The 20,405-nt window shown below is 44.6% G+C and overlaps 1 protein-coding gene across 4 annotated transcripts in view; it reads right to left on the reverse strand.

Moving 5' to 3' along the window:
* Positions 1-243: 243 nt before the first annotated feature.
* The window catches only part of PLXNA3 (plexin A3), a 96,838-nt gene continuing 76,676 nt past the window's right edge, over positions 244-20,405 (reverse strand). For 3 of the 4 annotated variants that reach the window (XM_070741331.1, XM_070741333.1, XM_070741332.1), the window contains exons 23-34: positions 18,729-18,871; positions 17,503-17,759; positions 17,165-17,231; positions 16,252-16,398; positions 15,075-15,251; positions 14,822-14,980; positions 13,274-13,370; positions 11,095-11,288; positions 7,823-7,992; positions 7,296-7,508; positions 2,911-3,061; positions 244-1,295 (exon numbers count right to left, since the gene is read on the reverse strand). In XM_070741331.1, the coding sequence (XP_070597432.1) occupies positions 1,200-1,295; positions 2,911-3,061; positions 7,296-7,508; positions 7,823-7,992; positions 11,095-11,288; positions 13,274-13,370; positions 14,822-14,980; positions 15,075-15,251; positions 16,252-16,398; positions 17,165-17,231; positions 17,503-17,759; positions 18,729-18,871 (1,871 nt within the window). In that variant the 3' untranslated portion in view covers positions 244-1,199. The remainder of the gene's footprint in view (positions 1,296-2,910; positions 3,062-7,295; positions 7,509-7,822; positions 7,993-11,094; positions 11,289-13,273; positions 13,371-14,821; positions 14,981-15,074; positions 15,252-16,251; positions 16,399-17,164; positions 17,232-17,502; positions 17,760-18,728; positions 18,872-20,405) is intronic. The other variant, XM_070741335.1, reaches the window with a different exon arrangement.

Raw genomic sequence — 20,405 nt, forward strand, 5'->3', positions numbered from 1 at the left:
GCAGGCATATGAATCAGCTAGAATTATACCGTTTTAAGAAAATCAACCTTTGTAATGCCTAAGCCCTAAAGGAACTGGCATTGTCCCACACTTTAGGTGCAATTCAAAAGAACAGCCAGGCTGCCCAAGGAAATGCCACATCGAAAGCATCTTCTTGTCACAAGAGGAGTGGGGGACTGATTCTGCAAAATACCCATTTTCTGGCATTTCCCCCAATCCCTCCACATCATATCCAGGAGAGTATTGTTTTTTCCAGGCTTTTATTTAGCAAAAGAAAAAGTAATTATAAAATGAACTAATAAAAAGCCCATGCTGCCGCAGGGGCGTTTCCCCACCCCCCACCACAATTCCTTCATCCCTGAAGGGGGAATTCTTATTCTTATTTTTAATTTATTTTATTTTATTTTTTGGGAGGAAGAAAAGGGGGGGGGGACTGAATCCCTCCAGCTGCAGTGCAAATATTTACACAGACTCTTAAGAACAAAAGGGTCGGGGGGGGGGGGCGTGAGGGGTGGGGGGGAAATGGAGGACTTTTTACACTGAAATCTCTACACCCAGGGGAATGGAATCATTTACAGCCAATAATCTTAACAAGATGCAATAATAAATTAATGAGTAAGGCACTGCACCCAGTGAGGGCACAACAGGTGGGGAAGGAGTGAATGTTTGGGGGAAGGTGGGGGGAGCACTGTTCAGGTAAGATTAAAAATACCCAATTGCCATGGTTACCAAAAAACAGAACAAGGGCAGATTCCACCAGCTACCAACAAGGAGTGGGGGATTAGGGAGATGATGGGTAATGATTGAAGGGAGGGGTGCACAAACATTTGGGGTGAAGGGAGGGGGTTCCATTTAGCTGCCGGCTTGAGGGGGAGGGGGCGTGATCAGGCTGCACCCCAACCTCATTGCTTATTCTGGGCGGCCCCTCCCAAGGCAGAGGCATAGGAGGGGTGGGTGCTTGTTATTGCTTCCAGACCGAAGGCCCGGGACGGGAGGCACCACAGCGACTTTCTGCCACCCCAGGGGGGAAAGGTCACAGGTCTCTTGCCCCCCCACCTCCCGGGGAGGTTAAAAAGATCAAGTCTGTTCCCCTTTGTGGGGGGGCCCACAAGCCAAGTTGGAGGTAGAGTCCCTTCGGAGGCACCTCTCCTGGATGCCCGCTGCCCGCTCCCTTTGCCCTCCTGCCCCCTCCGGCATCCTCAGCTCGTTCCCGAAACAAGAGTGGTGACTTGTTCCAGCTTCAACCTCAGTTTGTGTTTCCGGCAGGCAGCATCCCGTTCCAATGCAGTCAGGATCTGGGGGGGCAAGGTGGGTTGGGGAGTGGGGGAGAGATTGGAAGCAATAGGTTCAGTCCAAGAGGAGGGAGGGAGGGAGGGAGAGAGAGAGAGCACGCATGAGAAAGATAAAAGAGGCCAGGGGGATATAAGCATTACACTCCCAGGGGCAAAAAGGGGTATAAGGCAAGAGTGAAATTCATTTCTTTTCCTTTACCGCTTATGTGGGCATGGCTTGGTAGGCATGGCAGAGGAAGGATATCACAAAATCCCCATTCCCACTCCACTCCATTCTGGGGGGCCAGCCAGAGGGGGTATTTGCCAGTTTTCTGAACTTCTAAAAATGTCTGTTACTGGTTCTCCAGAACAGTGTTTCCCAACCTTGGCAACTTGAAGATATCTGGACTTCAACTCCCAGAATTCCCCAGCCAGCAAATGCTGGCTGGGGAATTCTGGGAGTTGAAGTCCAGATATCTCCAAGTTGGCAAGGTTGGGAAACACTGCTCCAGAACTTGTCAGAACCTGTTTAATTTCACCCCTGGTATAAAGTAAAGGAACCAGGATAGCAGAAATATCCGTCAGAGTTGGAAAGGGATGTTTAATGGCAGGGAGTAAAAAAAAAAAATGCTGGCAAGATGATTGCCCACTTATTAGGATGGAGTTTTGGGCTGGAGTTAACAATGTTGGAAAAAGAGAGGCTTCCTTCCCTGGGACAGATTCACAGATCTTTTGGCTCCTTGGGATTAAAGCATCTGTAAAACAGGGCCCTCCCCTCTGAAAGCTGACATACCTATTTACAGGTGTCACAGGCATAGAGCCTACCTGGTGCTGGAGAGGCAGGAGGGGGGAGGGCACCTATCTCTGGGGTGGCAGAGGGTCAGGATATATATCTCAGGGACCGCCTTCTGTTGCATGAATCCCAGCGACCAGTTAGGTCCCTCAGAGTGGGTCTTCTCCTGGTCCCGTCAACTAAACTGTCGCTTGGCAGGACCCAGGGGAAGAGCCTTCTCTGTGGCGGCCCCGGCCCTCTGGAACCAACTCCCCCCAGATATTAGAATTGCCCCCGCCCTCCTTGCCTTTCGTAAGCTTCTTAAAACCCACCTCTGCCGTCAGGCATGGGGGAACTGAGATACTCTTTCCCCCTAGGCCTTTACAATTTTATGCATGGTATGTCTGTATGTATGTTTGGTTTTATAATAAGGGTTTTTAACTGTTTTAATATTGGATTGTTAATATGCTGTTTTTGTTACTGTTGTGAGCCGCCCCGAGTCTGCGGAGAGGGGCGGCATACAAATCCAATCAATCAATCAATAAATAAATAAATGGGGAAACTAAAAAGAAGAGGAAAACGGATGGAAGGGTGGTGCAGATATTGAAAGGTAAGGCTCCATTGGTCACAATATCTTCTCCAACGCTGAAATCACGCCTTACCTATTGAACCATTGGCCCCAGAGCTGGACAAAAGCAGAGGCTACCAGAGGAGATGGCTGAGAACGCATCTAATCAGATGCCCTGAGCAAGACAGACTCTCTGCCCTATCAAAGGTACAGTTGGCAACTCCCTTGAGGACAGGGGATGGGATTGGCAGACTGGTTCAGAAGGGGAAGGAAAAGTTGCGACCTAGCTATGGCCTCACCTCATCACGGTACCTTCCCACGTAGCTGTAGAGCTCTCCCAGTGCACCCAACGTGTTAAATTCCCCTGCGTGCTGACGGGATTGCTCTACTAGGTAGGCATCCATGTCTTGGTCACTAATGGAAGCCATCTTGGTGATGTCCCGGTAGTACCTAGAACACAGAGACAAATATTGTTTTAGGATTTCATATATGTGCAGATACAGTACATAACTCCGTCTCGTCTCAGTAGAAAAACAAGCCCAACCCTAAACAAACTGCTTATACGCATAAATGTGATGTCATTCTATTTTTCTGAATTCATTGCAATTGATTTTTGCCTTGAGTACACCAATGGGCAGCCGGCGTACAAATTTAGCAAACTAACAAGCTGTACTTTCTGAAATACTTAGCTCAAATATTGCATAAATGGCCTATTCGGATAAACGTTGGTTGTAATCATTAGTCTGGCATTGCAAACTTCCGGAGGTGACCAGGAGGAGGGGACATAAATGCCAAATTTGGTATCTGGCAGATACCAGAGCTGTTACAATGCTAGGAACTTTGGGATGACAAGGTAAAAAAGCATTCAAGAGGAGCATCAAGGAACTAGCACAGGGATGGGTTCCACTTATCTTCCCTACCAATCGCATTGCGACGGAAGTGCATCTTGCGCAAAACACCTGGAAATGACCCTCGGCACATCTGCAGAAGCCTTTGCACATCTGCAGAGGGTTTGGGGGGTTTTATTTGAAAGCTGCGGTGACCAGAGAACTGGTGCAGGAACGTAAACCGCCGGCCATAGCTGGCGGTTTGGCAAGCGGCTTCTAAATTCCTGCTACCGATTCTAAAGAACCGGTCCAAAGCAGCAGCAACTCCCCACTGAACTAGAATGTTACAATCTGGAGCAATTCAATCTTCATTCAGTCCTCCCTACTTATATTAGATGACATCAGTTTTGACCACTGGCAGTTGGATAATGGAGGGCAATATTCTAAAAAAAAAAAAAAAATGTGGAAGGCACTGTAGGGAGCTATTCTTTCCTATGATTCCTTAATTTTGCACACAGTCTACACCCAGTGGTACCCAAACTTGGCAACTTTAAGACTTGTGGACTTCAACTCCCAGAATTCTCCAGTCAGCCTAGCTGGCTGGAGAATTCTGGGAATTGAAGTCCACAAGTCTTAAAGTTGCCAAGAATTCTAGGAATTGAAGTCCACAAGTTGCCCAGTTTGAAGAACCCCTGATATGCAGCATGCAATTACAACTGTTCCTAGGTAAATCTGAGAAATGAATTGTGTGTTCTATTTTTAATATGGCAACTCACTTCCCATCTCAAACTGAAAATTGTTAAGAAAGAATACCAAAACAATTGTCTAAACCTAATCAATTAACTTTCCACAATCATGACACTCTCCCCAATATGTGGAAAGACCTCTCAACTTTTCAGTGCGCGTTGGGAAATTTGAAAATTGGTCAACCCAGATTAGAGAAGGTTGGGCAGATTTATCATGGATTACGTGGATAAATCCTTTTGCTATAATTTCAGGACAGTGTCAAGCTTCAGATAGCCGTAGCTGTAAATCCTGGCTCTCTAGACAAATAACTCCTTATTCTATAATTGGCTGATTTGGTTGAAGGCTCACAAACATGACACGGCAAGATTAATCTCTATTGCGGACAAGTCTGAAGCCATATATACAGATAAATCAAAGGTTATATAAATCAATACTTCAAGATTTAAACTCTAGGCATTTTTGCTCCTTCTTTTTTGAGTCAACAGATAATTTGGCTTTCTCTGGATGTCTTCAGAAAGCACCTGATCTGTGCTGACACAAGAGTTCTTTCTAGCATGAGAATAGTCGATTCCTGCCTTGCCAACCCCATTTTCTACGAATGGGTAGATCTGTGCTGGTGGCCTTATTTCACTGTCAGAAGACAAGCTTTGTACACAGAAGAGATTAATTAGCAGCATGTGTCAAGGGAAAAACCTTGCCCAAATTCCTAAAAAACAGATATTCATGGGAACAAACCATATGAACCTAAAGTGATTGTATATATGAAGCAGAGTCAACAGTTTTACTTATAATAACAATAATAACAACAGAGTGGGAAGGGACCTTGGAGGTCTTCTACTCCAACCCCCTGCTTGGGCAGGAGACCCTACACTACTTGAGACAAAGGGCTATCCAACATCATCTTAAAAACTTCCAGTGTTGGAGCACTCACAATTTCTGGAGGCCAGCTGTTCCACGGATTAATTATTGTAATTGTCAGAAATTTCCTCCTTAGTTCTAAGTTGTTCCTCTCCTTGATTAGTTTCTACCCGTTGCTTCTTGTCCTACCCTCAGGTGCTTTGGAGAATAGGTTGATTCCCTCTTCTTTGTTAACCCCCTGAGATATTGGAACACTGCTATCATGCTCACCTGGTCCTTCTTTTCATTAAACTAGACATACCCAGTTTAATGAAATAACTTTCGTTTTATTAGCACACAGAACAGGTGATAGGTCTGGGGGTGGATGGGTGCTGGCACATTTTACATCATGCAATCTTCATATTTTTCACCTCAAAACTTGCAGGATAATATTCTGTACAAATTTAGGAAAAAACTAACTTGATTGCTTGTTACCTTTTTTGGTGAAGTCATGTGATGGCCCACGTTCATGGAAACCATCAAGGATTACCCAAGAATCATCAACAGGCTACTGAAGATACTGAGTGTGAGGCAGCACTTGGCCCAAAGAATGGCATGAGCTGGCCATTCTTTGGGCCAAGATACTGTATAGCTATACCTCAAATTACAACCATTTGTTCAGAGTTGCAACAGACCTGAAAAAAGTGACATGGCCATTTTTCATACTTACAACTGGTGCAGCATCTTCATGCTCTGTGATCAAAATTCGGACGCTTGGCTGCAGTGTCCCAGGCTCATGCGATCACTTTTTGTGACCTTCTGACAAGCACAGTCAATGGGGAGCCCAGATTCACGTAACCATTGGGTTACTAATTTAACAACTGTAGTGATTTACTTAACAACTGTGGCAAGAAAGCTCGTAAAGTGGGGCAAAACGCCCTTAACTGTCTAAGCCAGTATTTCCCAACTTTGGCAACAGAAATTTGGGAGTCAACTACGATCGTATGTTAAAGGGCTCCCTATAGCAGTGATGGCAAACCCATGGCACGTGTGCCATAGGCGGCATGCAGAGTCATATCTGAGGGCACACGAGGCATTGCTCTATGTCAGCTCCAGCAAACATGTGCGTGCTAGTCAGCTGATTTTCAGCCTTTTTTTTGGCTGTTTTTGTTTTCCCACGACTTCAGGAAAGCCTCCTGAACCCTGGGGTGGCGAAAAAATGGCCCGACAGGCCTACTAGAAGTCCAGAGGCTTCAGTGATGCCTGTGTTGCAAGCGGGGGGGGGGGGGGCAGTGCAGGGGGCTATACGCCTGCATGGGGGAGGACACTGCATTATGGTTGTGGGCACACATGCACATGCTTTTGACACCGAGCCAAAAAAGGTTCGCCATCACTGCCTTATAGTAATCTAGTACCTGGGTTCTCTTGCCTTCTGCCTTAATTGCTGCTTGAAAAGAGACCCATTCCTTCTTCTATGACTCAGGTGTCGGCAGCCTGTGGCTCTAGAGCCACATGTGGCTCTTTCATCCCTCTGTTTGTGGCTCCCTGTGGCCGGTGAGCTCCATAATTGATAGGGCTTTTGGTTAGCACAGATAGAGGAAAAAAGATGCTGTGCTACAAGGAGACTATATGATGGGGGAACCGGACTTCCCGTCAGCTCCAGAATTGAACAGGGGGCTTCTGGTTAGGACTTTTGTGGCTCTTTGAATGTTTAAGGTTGCCAATCTCTATTCTATGGAATGCAGCAGTGTCAAACTCACGTCATCACACTGTCATGTGATGTATCACGACTTTCCCCCCCTTCGCTAAAACGGATGTGGGTGTGGCCAGGGCCTGACGCATCCGGCTCGCGGGATGTGAGTTTGACACCCCGATGTAATGGAAGGAAGAGGAGGCCACATACTACATTCTTTGAGTGATTCAATCAAGCAGGCTTGATTGGTTTTATTAGCCATACTTGGTTGAGTTCACACCAGATGATTAAGCTAAATGCAGTTGGCTAGTGTGCGTTTCAGTGTGTTGTGGAAACCCTTTGGTTGCTTTAGCATGTTGTGTGAACTAACTCATCATATTAGTAAGTATGAGAATTTATTAGATAGAACTTATACTGTAAACGGAGCAATTTTGTTTTGTTAACCAGGAGTTTGCCATTCCTTTGAATCTATGATCTAGAGACGGTACAATTTCCATTTCCTAGAAAAGGAAGCGATCTGCCAACTAGTGTCATCATCCGTATTCCACCCCACTTCACCCTCCCTTATCCAGCACCTCACCTTTCCACCCAGCCTTTATAAACAGGGATATCCTTGGCATATAATAGCTTTGTTGAAGGGGAATCCTTGCCCAGGCGGTGCTCAGAAGTAGAACAGGAGTCCATGAAGGTCTGGGCCACAACAGAGAGGCAAGCGTCCGTGATGCTGCTCTTGTGAATATCAAAAACAAACTGTGGGTTCTTGATGACATTCACCCAAAACCTCAAGGGCAAACTAGAATTGAGAAAGAGTGTAAGTGTTATGAGACATTGATGCTGGAAGAACTGTCATCACTTGAGCCAAATGATCAGTCACAAGAAGAGAAAATGAAAGGTAGTTAAAGGCCAATGTTCAATTTCATTGTTACATTAAATGCTTTTGAAGAGTGGAGTTATTCTGTTTTGTTTACAGCTGGGAAATGCCTGCTCAGTTCCTGAGTTAAGCAGACTGATAAGAAGTATTTGGCCATGCTAGGCTGTGGGTTTCCAGCTGAGGTTCACAGACTTAGAGCAAGTGTGGGACAACCAACCAAAAGGCAGAATTCTCACCAGTTGCTTTTCCAGGTATGTCGAACATCAGGATCACCAATCTGTCTCCGCTCTGCTTGTTCATCCAGGAAGTCAAACATGTATTTGATGGGCAAGGGGAGGGCACTGGCCCGATGTGCTGTGCTGAACACTGTCTCAAACAGATCATCAACAAACTTCTGCAATGTACCCTGCAAAAGACAAACACTTCCGGAATATATCTTTTAACCTCTTTGGAAAGAACAACTTGTTAATCTGGGGATATCACAATGGCCTTTCCTAACTCTCCCCCACACGCTTCATTCAAAAGTACCAAAATTCCACCAAACAAAAACAGCAGAAGTAATCAATAATGGTAAGTTCTCCCTTAAACTTGGTAGGTGGAACATCTGGCAGAGTAGATGCTATGTTCTGAATCTAGAAATATTGATTGATTGATCGATCGATTTGATTTCTATAGCTGCCCAACTCAGCAAACAACTCTGGATGGTTGACAATATCTATCTGAGGAGTTCGTCCTAGTTCCTGAAAATGGCAATTTCATTACCAGATTTCAAGTCTTCATTACCTTGGAGAAAAATGTACGTGCCTGCTTTGGCAAAGCCAATCTTGCAATTGTCAAGAGCGCATTTTATTTGTCACCCATTACTTCCACTAGAAAAAAGTGGACCTTTTTTCAGCTGCCTCCTCAATGCCGCATGATCTGAAAACTGCCACATGGTGTCTACATCTATGTGAATGAAATAGTTTGCTAAATTATGCAAAGGGAAAATCATTAATTCTGCAAAAACTAAGGTCCTTATTAGGATCCCACAGAAAATAAAAGGAGTACTGTAAACAGCTGTCAGAGAATACATTTAATCTCAATATTTCTCAGAAAATTAACAAATCTCAGTGTTCTGTTTCAGATATTCTTTTCCAGTTCCTCTTGTATTCTGTTACTAGAGTTGGACTATGTCTATATCAAATGGCCCTGATTTGGAATTATAACATTAATCCCTTCAAAATCCACAAGCTTAAATTGCATCTACATTTCAACAGAAGCCACTTTCACATTCATTTAAATTATTGCTGCTAATGCCAAGGTACATGGGAGTGATTGCTCTGTGAGGATCTTAATAGAATCACTATATATTACCAAATAACATTACAACGAAGTTCCAGATAACAATAGTGTGATTAAATCAAACACAGAGAGAGATGGGACACAAATATACACAATTACAGTTCAGACTTCAAATGATGCTTTTTTTTCGTTCACTTCCTGGCAATTTATAGCTTTGATTTTACCAGATCTGATGTTTCAGCCTCAATAAAGCATATTTAAAGTTTATTTAGATGCAGACCTGGCAAGCTCTGAAAACGTGGCAGAATAGCATAGAGTCCAAACCAGGGAACCGATGTTCCTGCTCTTGTTGCTAGACAGGAGGTAGGTTAAACAATGTTCTTGTTCCGAAGGGACATTCAGGCTTCCTATGTGAAGAACTTGGCGAGATTGAACAAAAACTGAAATTTTGGGGAGAAATTTGGAGAGATGTCTCTTCAGGAAAGTTTTGTTGAAGCCAAGAGTTGACTATTAAAGGTCTGATTCTGAAACTATACATACCTTATCGTCCAAAGAAAGACATCAATCAACCGAAGAATTTTGGCAGGCAGGATTTCAGGAGAAGAGCTTTTTCTCCTGTGGCCCCCCACATCTGGAATATTCTCCAGATGGACATGAAGTCTGCCGGCACATTCCTGGCCTTCTAAAAGAGCCTAAAAATCTGGCTCTGCTGCTGGGCCTGGGGCCCTGACAGGGGCTTGCTAAGGTGGGAGGTTGACCGGCTAGAGAAGGTTCTCATCCATAGGCCACCTGTCATCTTGGCTTTTAACTTTTCTATTCAAATTTTCTAATTTTAATTGCCGTCTAGCACTGGGTATTGTAAGACCCGCAAAGTCACTGAATCGGCGAGATGGGCACCACAGACACTTAATACATAAATAAAAAGGAAGTGTTGAACTAAACTTAAGACTACCTGGTCTGAATGCTTCCACTCCAGGTTGTAGAGTTAATGTAGGGTGTAGAGCCGTGATGGTGAACCTATGGCACGTGAGGTGCTGGTCAGCTGATTTTGAGCCTTCTGGGCCCACTGGGAGTTGGGAAACAGGCTGTTTCCAGTTCCAAAGGGGGTGAAGAAGGCCCATTTTTTGGTCTCCCAAAGCTCCAGAGCATTTCTAGGAGCTGGGGAGGGCAAAAATGGCCTTCCCCACCACCTCTGGAGGCAGGAAAAGCTACATTTGCTGACCTCCGGTTAGAAGCCCTTCCCTGTCCTTTCCCTGGCTTCAGAGCCTTTCTCGAAGCCTGGGGAGGGTGAAAACTACCTTCCCCAGGCCTCTGGAGGCCAGAAGTTGGGAAACAGGCCATTTCTGGCCTCCAGAGGGCTTCCTGGGTGGGGGGAGGCTGTTTTCAAACTCTCCAGGCTGCTAGAAAGGCTCTGAAACCTGGGGAGATCAATAAAATGGCCGTGCTATTGCGTGCCGGGACTGAGGGGGTCAGGCATGCATGCACAGGGCCCCCCACATGGAATTATGGGTGTGGGCACGTGCACATGCGACCACCCTACGGTCCCCCTCTTTTGCCACGCGAACCAAAAAGGTTTTGCCAACACTGGTGCAGAGAGATGTAGGGTGAAGACTATGGAGCCCATGTCACTCCAACACTCTGCAGTCTGCATTGGTTGCCGATCAATTTCCGGTCACAATTCAAAGTGTTGGTTATGACCTATAAAGCCCTTCATGGCATCGGACCAGAATATCTCTGAGGCCGCCTTCTGCCGCACGAACCCCAGCGACCGATTAGGTCCCACAGAGTTGGCCTTCTCCGGGTCCCGTTGACTAAACAATGTCGTCTGGCGGGTCCCAGGGGAAGAGCCTTCTCTGTGGCGGCCCCAACCCTCTGGAACCAGCTCCCCCTGGAGATTAGAACTGCCCCCACCCTCCTTGTCTTCCGTAAACTCCTTAAAACTCACCTCTGCCGTCAGGCATGGGGGAATTGAGGCATTCCCCCTCTCCCCCAGGCCTATATAATTTATGTATCGTGTGACTGTGTGTATGACTGGTTTAATAATGGGTTTTTTAAATGTTTTTTAAATTTATTAGATTTGTTGCGAATTGTCTTATTGTATGCTGTGAGCCACCCCGAGTCTACGGAGAGGGGCAGCATACAAATCAAATCAATCAATCAATAAACAAACAAACAAACAAACAAACATGTCTACTAACTCAGTGACCCAGTTCTCTTCTAACCATACCTTGGTGGCCAGGAGCCGGGTGAGGTAGATCTCAGAAACCATTTTGCTCCCTCGCTCCCCTTCCTTGGGGTCTCCGAGATGCTCGTGGTTCTTGACCAGGTGCCAGAGGCGGGTGCCCGAGTCTTGATCTGGAGTGAGGATGGGAGCTCGCGAGCGCAAGCTCTCTGGGCTGCTGGAGGTGCGCAACAAACTCTCTGCAGGGGTTGAGAGGGGCGAGAAACGAAGTCACTTTGAGTTTGCTCAATTCAATCCTGGGCCACAAAGAGCCTGCGTTCCAGTCAGCTCTTCACGGCCCTGATTAAACTTTAAAAAAAAACCCTTTCTACATCCCGAGGAAGGGTTTTTTTTCCCCTTTCAGGCTCAGAGGCTGAAATCTGAGTAGAACCACTATTACCATCATCCTCTCCCCTCCAGAGACCAAGTAAAGTATACCCCTTCCGCTCCAACCACAAAGTGGGAGTGGCGGTAAAATTATAGACATTTCGTGCCTGGAATAGCAAAGAAAATTACAGCTAGGCCAGAATAATGCTGGGAGGAAAGTTTAGGGGGTAAAATTCAGACGTGGCAAGAGCTGCCAGTCAAAGACTGATCATAGAAATACCGGTAACTTAGATTTCAGGTTTGCGGGGTTGCCGAACACATACGACAGGGATGGCCTTTCTCATGCAAAGAAGCATCCACAGCCCATATAAAGTATGTGTCAGAGAGAGGACATGCCTCCACATGCCAAGCCACATAAAAAGACAACGGATAGAGGGTCATTTGCACAAGGCTATAATCCCAGTTTATGAGGGCTCAGACAAAAGACGGAAAGGCTGTATCCTCAAAACAAGTCCCAAATGCCAGAACATACAACTTCAAGGGGTATGCCTGCCTTCCATTTTCAAGGAGGACAAACATGCTGCAACTCAGCAGGAATTAAGAGCAAGCCCAGAAAATGAAGCATTTCGACTTATTTCTTACTTTCAAGCTAATTTCTAGAGCTTATGCTTATAACAGCAGCCTTCAAAATGTAAAATGAACTGCAAGCAGGTAAGATTTTCAGTGTTTGGGGGGGGAAATGAGAAAAGATGAACATTTGCACAATGTATGCAGATTGTAGAATTTGGCTCCTTAGTCAGAAAGTCTGGACTGCTCTGGCATACATTTTCAAAGAGTTCCTGCATACCCCATATGTGTGGAACATGTCCCAGGAATGTGCATAGATGCTTTAGGTTGTTCCTGATAGGTGCAAGGGCATGCCCCTAATTCTGCCCCTCCAAACAATATTTAAATCTGGATATCTGCATAGCTCCAGTCTATACATCTGCTTAAATATTAATGAGGTGGGCATATTCCCTTGGAAACCTATTGAAGATTCTACTCTGATGTCAGCTACATCCATATCCCATCCTTCCCTCCTCTGTTACCCATGCTGCTCTCTTTCTTCCTTGGGCAAGAAACACGGATTCTTCCCTTGTCTGGGAACCCTTGGAAAATACATACAGGTAATTCTTTCCGAGGGTGCTTCAACAGAGACAACCCATCTCACCTACCACTTTGGCAGAGGTCCAGGCAACACATAACTCACAAACAGCCCTGCTACAGTTTGGAGTACCTTCATGCCTGAATCGGTAGCGAGTTCCTCCTGTACGGTCGATGCCTTTGTACCAGTAGCAAAAATTGAGCTGCATGCGCACCTCTGATGTGTGTACATGTGCGTTCAAGCGAAATTTTGCTTCTGCACAGGCGCGAGAAGCAAAATCTTGCAAGGGGACACACGCATGCACTGCAGAAATTGCAGAAATTTCTGCAATTTTTTGCTTCTGTGCATGCACAAAAGCAAAAAAAAAGGCAAAATCTCTCTTTCGTGTCCCTTCATGAGATTTTGCTTGCTGTGCATGCACAGAAGCAAAATCTCGCTTGGACACATGTGCACCACACCGGAGCTGCGTGCACAGCGCACCTATGTGTGCAGCTCAAGGTCTCCGGTATGTGCACGGAGCGCACCAGTAGCAGTGCGAGCAGCAAGCCCCACTTGGCCTGAACTGAATTAAGCCTTTCTTTGCAATGTTAGGTTATGCTGCTGGAGGGGAAAAAAACCCTGGGGTTTGCAAGTCACTCCGGGCAGACATGCATCCCTGTGATGGTGAAGATTCGGGGTGCGTGGGTGGGGTAGGGTGGGGGTGCCATTCCTTACCATAGCGACTCAGCGAATGGGTGAAAGTGAAGGAGCTTGCAATATTGTAGCCTGATGCCTGCCTAGGAACCAAGGCCACCGTGGAGCCATCTGCTACCTGTGTGTTAAATTGCAGAGATGGCAGAAGTGGAAGGAAGGGGAGGAAAAGTGGGTTTAAAGGTAAGATGGGTTGGGATGGGGGAAGAGAAGAAAGAGGAATGTTGACCAGTTAGCAACATTAATAATGCTTAGCATCAATACAACATACTTCAACTATGCAGCCCTTGGTGCTCTGAGCTTGGTGGTCCGGTTGCCCAATGTTTCATTACCAAACTAGGTAACATTATCAGTGCTCTGATGATGTCACCACCCCAGCACCTAGTTTGGTAACGAAACTTCTGCAAGAAAACCACCAAGCTCACAGAGCACCAAGGACCCCCAAAATTTAACCCTCATATTCTCTTCTACCAGTACACTTCAAACTTTCAATGCACTTTATGCAATCATTGTAAAGTCTGTAAATTAGAGAAGAATTATTATTCCCATATTGGAATCTAGAGTGAGGGCATACAGTAGTAATGAGGGAAAGTTTGTGAACTTTTTAGAACCATCTGCAATCATGCAATCAAAAAAACATGTCAAAACATCAGTTCATAAATACTACGACCTACCTAGTGTGATGAACTTCATCTTGGCTGGTGTTTGTTTACTACAGTAGCTTTACCTATTACTAGAACTAGGACAGGTAACATTGTAGGTAACCATATTGCTGGATTACGGATAGCTCTAAAGGGTTTACTAACTTTCTATCATCACAGTATCTGTGCACTCCTTCACACAAATTGTATTTGTATTGTATTTATTAGATTTGTATGCCGCCCCTCTCCGAAGATTCAGGGTGGCTAACAACAACAAAAAAGACAATGTAAACAAATCTAATATTAAAAATAATCTAAAAAACCCCAATTTAAAGAACCAATCACACATACAAGCATACCATGTATAAATATCAGGGCTGCTAAGGAAAAGCTAGATTGGGCAAAGCCCTCTGATCAAATTTATGTTGGAGCCAAAAGCTGAACTTAGTTCATAATTTAAGCAATTATACATTACACTAATTTTTAAATATATATATATATATATAAAAGAGCAAACCATCAACATGAGGAGGACTTATAAGGCAACCCAAGACTATTAAAAACAGCACTTTGAGGTAACCCTTAATCCAAAACCAAGAGTCACTGGGGGTGGGGGGGGTCTTTATTCAGAGAAATTCAGTCCACGCCCCCTTGATCTCAGTTGTGTTGGCTGCTGGCAATATTACAGTAAACATGACTATTATAACACAAACTACTCAGAACTTTAAAAGAAAGCTAAAACTACCCATCCACGTACACGGTTGAAGTTTTTAGTCCCAAACTGAAGCTTACATATTAAGATATTTAATTAGGGACAGTGGCGAAAATATCCTTCGTTCAGGTGGAGGATGAGGTGGGAGTTTGGTCTCTGAGCTTGGAGAACGAACCTCCCAACTCACAGTGGATTAGTCCAGAAAAGGAAGGCAAATACCTGATAATGCCCCAACGTGTTGAGCCGCTTCCAGTCTCCCTCAATTTTACTTGTCGCGTCTTCATCCTGCAGGATGGTCCGTCCCCCAGCACCCTGACACCACTCTGGGATAAACCGGAAGACGAGTGGGAAGACAGTTGGCTTTATTATTCTCTCTTCCTATTTAGTTACAAATTTAAGCCAGTGGCTGATTACCCAGGTCCATTCCATGCTCACAACCCCACCTGCTTTCTACCTAGACATGCCTTCATACCTGCCATGCCTTCATACCTAGCTCCATGTCTTCAGCTCGTGGCCGCTGCGAATAGGGTACTCCTCGATATACGGTATCTAGAAGCTTCTCCTTCACTTGTGTCACCGAGTCACAGTTTAATACTTTAACAGGCACTGCAGGTCCCCCAGGTGGCTCAGGAGGGGTGCATAATAATGTCTAGCAGGGAAAATAAATCTCATTTTAAGACATGGAAAAGAGATTCAGGCCCAAAACTACTTGCTATGGTGGCAGGATTAAAAATCAATAAATCAACAAATTAAAAACCCAAATTTTGACTAAAAATATGAAGGAATCGCAAAAAACCAATTTACTATCAAAATTGGATATTCAAATAACTAAAAAAATTAAATATTTAGGCATCAACAGGACAGCAAAAGTCTCTAGCCTAAAAGAAGACAATTATGATAAATTAATTGATAAAATTCAAAAAGAGATAGAGAAATGGAAGAAACTGCAACTCTCTTTGTTAGGAAGAATAGCGGCCATTAAACTTAATATATTACCAAAAATTATATTTCTATTCCAGACAATCCTAATTCCTCTTAAGCAAGACTTCTTTATAAAACTGAACAAACTAACTAATAATTTCATTTGTCAAAACAAACGTCCCAGAATTCGACTTAAATATATGCAAGAAAAGAAAGAGGAAGGAGGCCTTGGTCTACCGATATGGAAAGACTACTACAATGCAGCTTCTCTAATGAGGATAAGAGATTGGATACTTCTACTTTGTTGAAGAGCCTTTCGATCTTCCCAATCAGCTGTCTGTAAGTAGCACCTGTTGCCTTTACCTTAGCTAAGGCCCAGCATGACATACCTTGCAGAGTACCAATCAAATCCTGATTCTCCATAGCATTACGGTATTTTGCACAATGTCATGGTACATCACCCATAATTCCCAGCTCTATCTAACACTCTTTCAGTCTGGTTTGGCTATTTTTGAAATCATGTAATTAACCCACTTAGGAAGGTTTCCAATTGTTACAAAATGAGAATGCTTCATTAATCTGGGGGCGCGGGCACCTCCAAGCCAGAATTGCTATGACTTAGAATGACTTAGGCAACAAGTCCCTTCTTCCACATACGGCCATGATTTACTGAAGTGGAATATATGGTGGGCTCCCTGGCTGCTTCTGTTGCCACCCCCTGAGCTCACCAAGGTCTTGTAATCAATCTGCTGGCGAATGAGCTTGTCCTCGCTCAACGAGTAGCGGGCCTCGCCCGTGATGGCATCTATTGGGCCTTTCTCCATCTGCTGCTTGATGGCACAGAACAGCATGAATAATGGCTCCCCAGCACATTCCTAGGTAAGGAAGAGACAAGCTTACAGCAGGAAACCTCGGAGTCTGCAGGTGGCAAATGAGACGACAGGTAAACTTGGCTTTGTGTTTTCTATTCTCACCGAAACTATCTGCTTTTTTTAAGGAAAGCCACAAGGATTAAGGCAGTGATGGCGAACCTATGGCATGGGTGCCACAGGTGGCATCCAGAGCTATATCTGCTGGCACATGAGCCATTGCCCTAACTCAGCTCCAACATGCATGTGTGTGCTGGCCAACTGATTTTTGGCTCTCACAGAGGCTTTGGGAGGGATGGGGGAGGGCATTTTTGGCTTCCGGAGAGCCTCTGGAGGGATGGGGGGGATGTTTTTACCCTCTCCCGGCTCCAGGGAAGCCTTTGTAGCCTGGGGAGGGCAAAACATGAGCCTATTAGGCCCACCAGGAATTGGGAAACAGGCCGTTTTTGGCCTCCAGAGGGCCTCCAGGGGCAGGGGAAGCTATTTTCGCCCTCAAGCATTGAATTATGGGTGTGGGCACTTGCGCATGCGTGATAGCACACCTACATGCTCTTTCAGCACCCGAGGAAAGAAAGGTTCACCATTACTGGATTAAGGTCTTCCACATTTAAAGCTTACATTCTATCCCTTAATAACAATGCCAAGCATTCTCACTCAAATTTCTCCACTGGGTGGAGAATATCATGACATTGATGAATATTAATGATTCCAGGGTTGTAACAGAATTAAGTCTGGAGACCCTAAGGTGGCCCAGGTTTTCAGGCACTCTTACCTTCAGGAACCTATGCAGCAGAAAAGTAAACCAATTGGTCAACATTTTCTCAGCCACTGACTCCGTCCTGGAACAAGAGAAAGATAGAGGAGTGTTGCTTGCGACTGAGACGGAAGAGGTCCCCTATGCCTGCAGTGGTGGTTTTGTGAAAAGGAAGGATCTCTGGATCTCTCCACTCTTCTCACATCGCATCTGAAACTTGTGTTCTGACTATCCCAAGAATATTGCTGACAATACGGACTCATGCACCGTTTGCTCTTGCCAATTTAACTGTTAAATAGCAACATGTAATTGGGGCCAGGAGGAGAGGAGCATGGGGATCAAAGAAGGTCTCGCACCGGCGGAGCAACAGCTTGGGGTGGGCTCGGTTCTGCAGGTTCTTCTCAATGAGGTCAGCCAGCAGCTGCTTCAGCACCCCAGTAGCATAGTCAAGCCTGCCCTGCAGGGCCACCATCGTCAGAGAAGCAACAGCGCCTCTGTCTCGCATGGAGAAACCTCGCTGGCCTTCCAGGGTGTGGATGAAGGTCAGCAGGAAAGGCCGAGTGTGTAGCAACTGCCCAAAGAGACGGAGCCCTTTCTCTGTGCTTGGTGGTGTCTGCAGAGGCAAGAAAACAGAAACCGCTCCCTAAGCCACGATGGCAACATGGCCAGCAAGGGCAAATATTCCTTGCAGCTTTCTACATGCCATAGGCTGGATGTTGCTCGCAACCGGGAAAGTCTTTTTATCTGCCCTTGACTTCCCATACCTGTTCCACCTCTGTGCACTTTGGAACATGCAGACTGTCTTGTTGGATCATACCACTTCGTGGCAAGGAGCCCCAAAACAGACAAACACATAGATCAGTGGTTCTCAACCTGGGGGTCGGGACCCCTTTGGGGGTCGAATGACCATTTCACAGGGGTCGCCTAAGACCATGGGAAAATACAAATTTTTCATGGTGTTAGGAACTAAAGCTTCTATTCTGGCACCTTGGAACATAGTTTTACAATCTGACCAATCAGGCGTTTACAGTGGGGGAAGTCCCGCCAATCAGCTTAAAGCTCTGTTGGGAGAATTGGCGCTAGACTTATGGTTGGGGGTCACCACAACATGAGGAACAGTATTAAGGGGTCGTGGCATTAGAAAGGTTGAGAACCACTGACATAGATTGACAATATTTGGATGGATGGATGGATGGATGGATGGATAAGATAGATAGATAGATAGATATAGATGATAGATGATAGATAGATAGATAGACAGACAGACAGACAGACAGACAGACAGATATAGATGATAGATAGATATATAGATGATAGATAGATAGATATAGATGATAGATAAATAATTGATAGGTAGGTAGGATGGTACATAGAGATAATAAATGAGATGATAGACAGGTAGATAGACATATAGATCATCTCATAAAATAGGATAGTTTTCCATTGCTTTTTTCCACTCTTTAATACTACTAAAAATGTTGCTTTTGAATGCACCCTTTGTAGCTCAATTTATCCCCAACTTAATATTAATATTATAGACAGCATGTCATTCAGGTCTCATTTTTACATGAAAAGCACTCACACTGGTTTCTTGAAGTGCTGGGTGATCATCCACCCCGGGAAAGAGCACGCGCCGTGCATATGTCCGATAATCCAGGAATGGGATCTTCACACCATCCATGTTGTTTGTCAGCTCGTTAATATCTGTCTGCAACTCGGCAAAAGCTGAAGAAGGTAGAAGACTGTTAAAAGTGTTTAGTTGTTTGCAAAGGGGACTTTTCCTTCCACTCTCTCTTAACCATCCTTGGCCTGCAATAGTCCTATCTCATCAGATCAGGCAGCAAAAATGAAGAGATATATCCCACATGGGAAAGACAGCGGAACATCATGCTTACACACCACATGTGCGCGTTTTGGCAACATGAAACCAGCATCTGCTAAGCCTGTGTGAGACTTCTCGCAAAAGAATCTAAATTCTTCATTTCTCCTTCGAGACTAGATGGCAACTGGAACCACATCACATCCCTGAAGCTGACCCAAGTAACCTGGAATAATGGCTCAAAGCATGTGACATAATATTGCTCAAATGTCTTCTCTGCCAGCCCTACCTTTACTGTCAAACACAGGTGTCAAACTCGATCACGTCACGTACCGTATTGCGTTGTATCGTGATGTGTTTTTTTGCCTTTGCAAAGCTGGAATGTGCATGGTGTGCATGATGCATTCAGCCCAGTTTGATACCCCTGCTCTAAAACATTCTGGGCTGAAAATAGAGTTTTTTCATTAGGCATGTTCAAGGCATTATTAGTGAATTTTTCCTTGCCATTAAGAAGGTAAGGAGGCTTGTGGGATCTTCTGCCTCAGATTCAACTGCCTTGAAAGCTACACAATTGAAGTGAAAATGCCATTTAATGCGCTCCGCTTGGCCGTTATGTACCTTAGGTTAATCCTGTAGGATGTTCTCTTGGGATAGTGTGTGGGTGTGTGACGTGCGTGCACGCACAAACACACAGACACCCTTATGCTCGTACATTTATGAGGCATGAAAATAAAGTGCGGTATAACTATTGGTATTCTACTTTTTTTTTTGTCCAAAATACTCATTTTTATTTTTCTGTGCAAACCAATTTACAACACAGCCATACTTCTTTTTTTCTTTTATAATGTTAAATAGAGATTTCATCTGTGCAGAAGCTCTCCACTTTTGCCCCCCACCCAACTCCGCCATCATTTTCCATGATTTTCAATTCAAGGCAACATGAGACTCTTGGTATCATCAGAGCCAATTTAAAGGACTCCACACAATTGCATAGTTGGAGTATGGCAGCTTTTGCTAGTGCAGTAAAAGGTAAACTCCGGCTGGAGATTAGAACTGCCCCTACCCTCCTTGTCTTTCGTAAATTACTCAAGACCCATCTATACCGCCAGGCATGGGGAGTTGAGACACTTTCCCCCCAGGCTTTTTTATATTTATGTTTGGGTATGTATGTGTTGTTTGCTTTTTAAATATGATAGGGTTTTTATGTGCTTTTTTAATATTAGATTTGTTTTAGCTAGAATATTGTTTTTATTGTTGTTGTGAGCCGCCCCGAGTCTTTGGAGAGGGGCGGCATACAAATCTAATAAATAGATAGATAGATAGATAGATAGATAGATAGATAGATAGATAGATAGATAGATAAAATAAATAAATTAAATAAATTAAATAAATTAAATAAATTAAATAAATTAATAAGAAAGAAAGAAAGAAAGCACTGCC

The sequence above is a fragment of the Erythrolamprus reginae genome, chromosome 2 (genome assembly GCF_031021105.1).
Source record: "Erythrolamprus reginae isolate rEryReg1 chromosome 2, rEryReg1.hap1, whole genome shotgun sequence".
Lineage (NCBI taxonomy): Eukaryota > Metazoa > Chordata > Lepidosauria > Squamata > Dipsadidae > Erythrolamprus > Erythrolamprus reginae.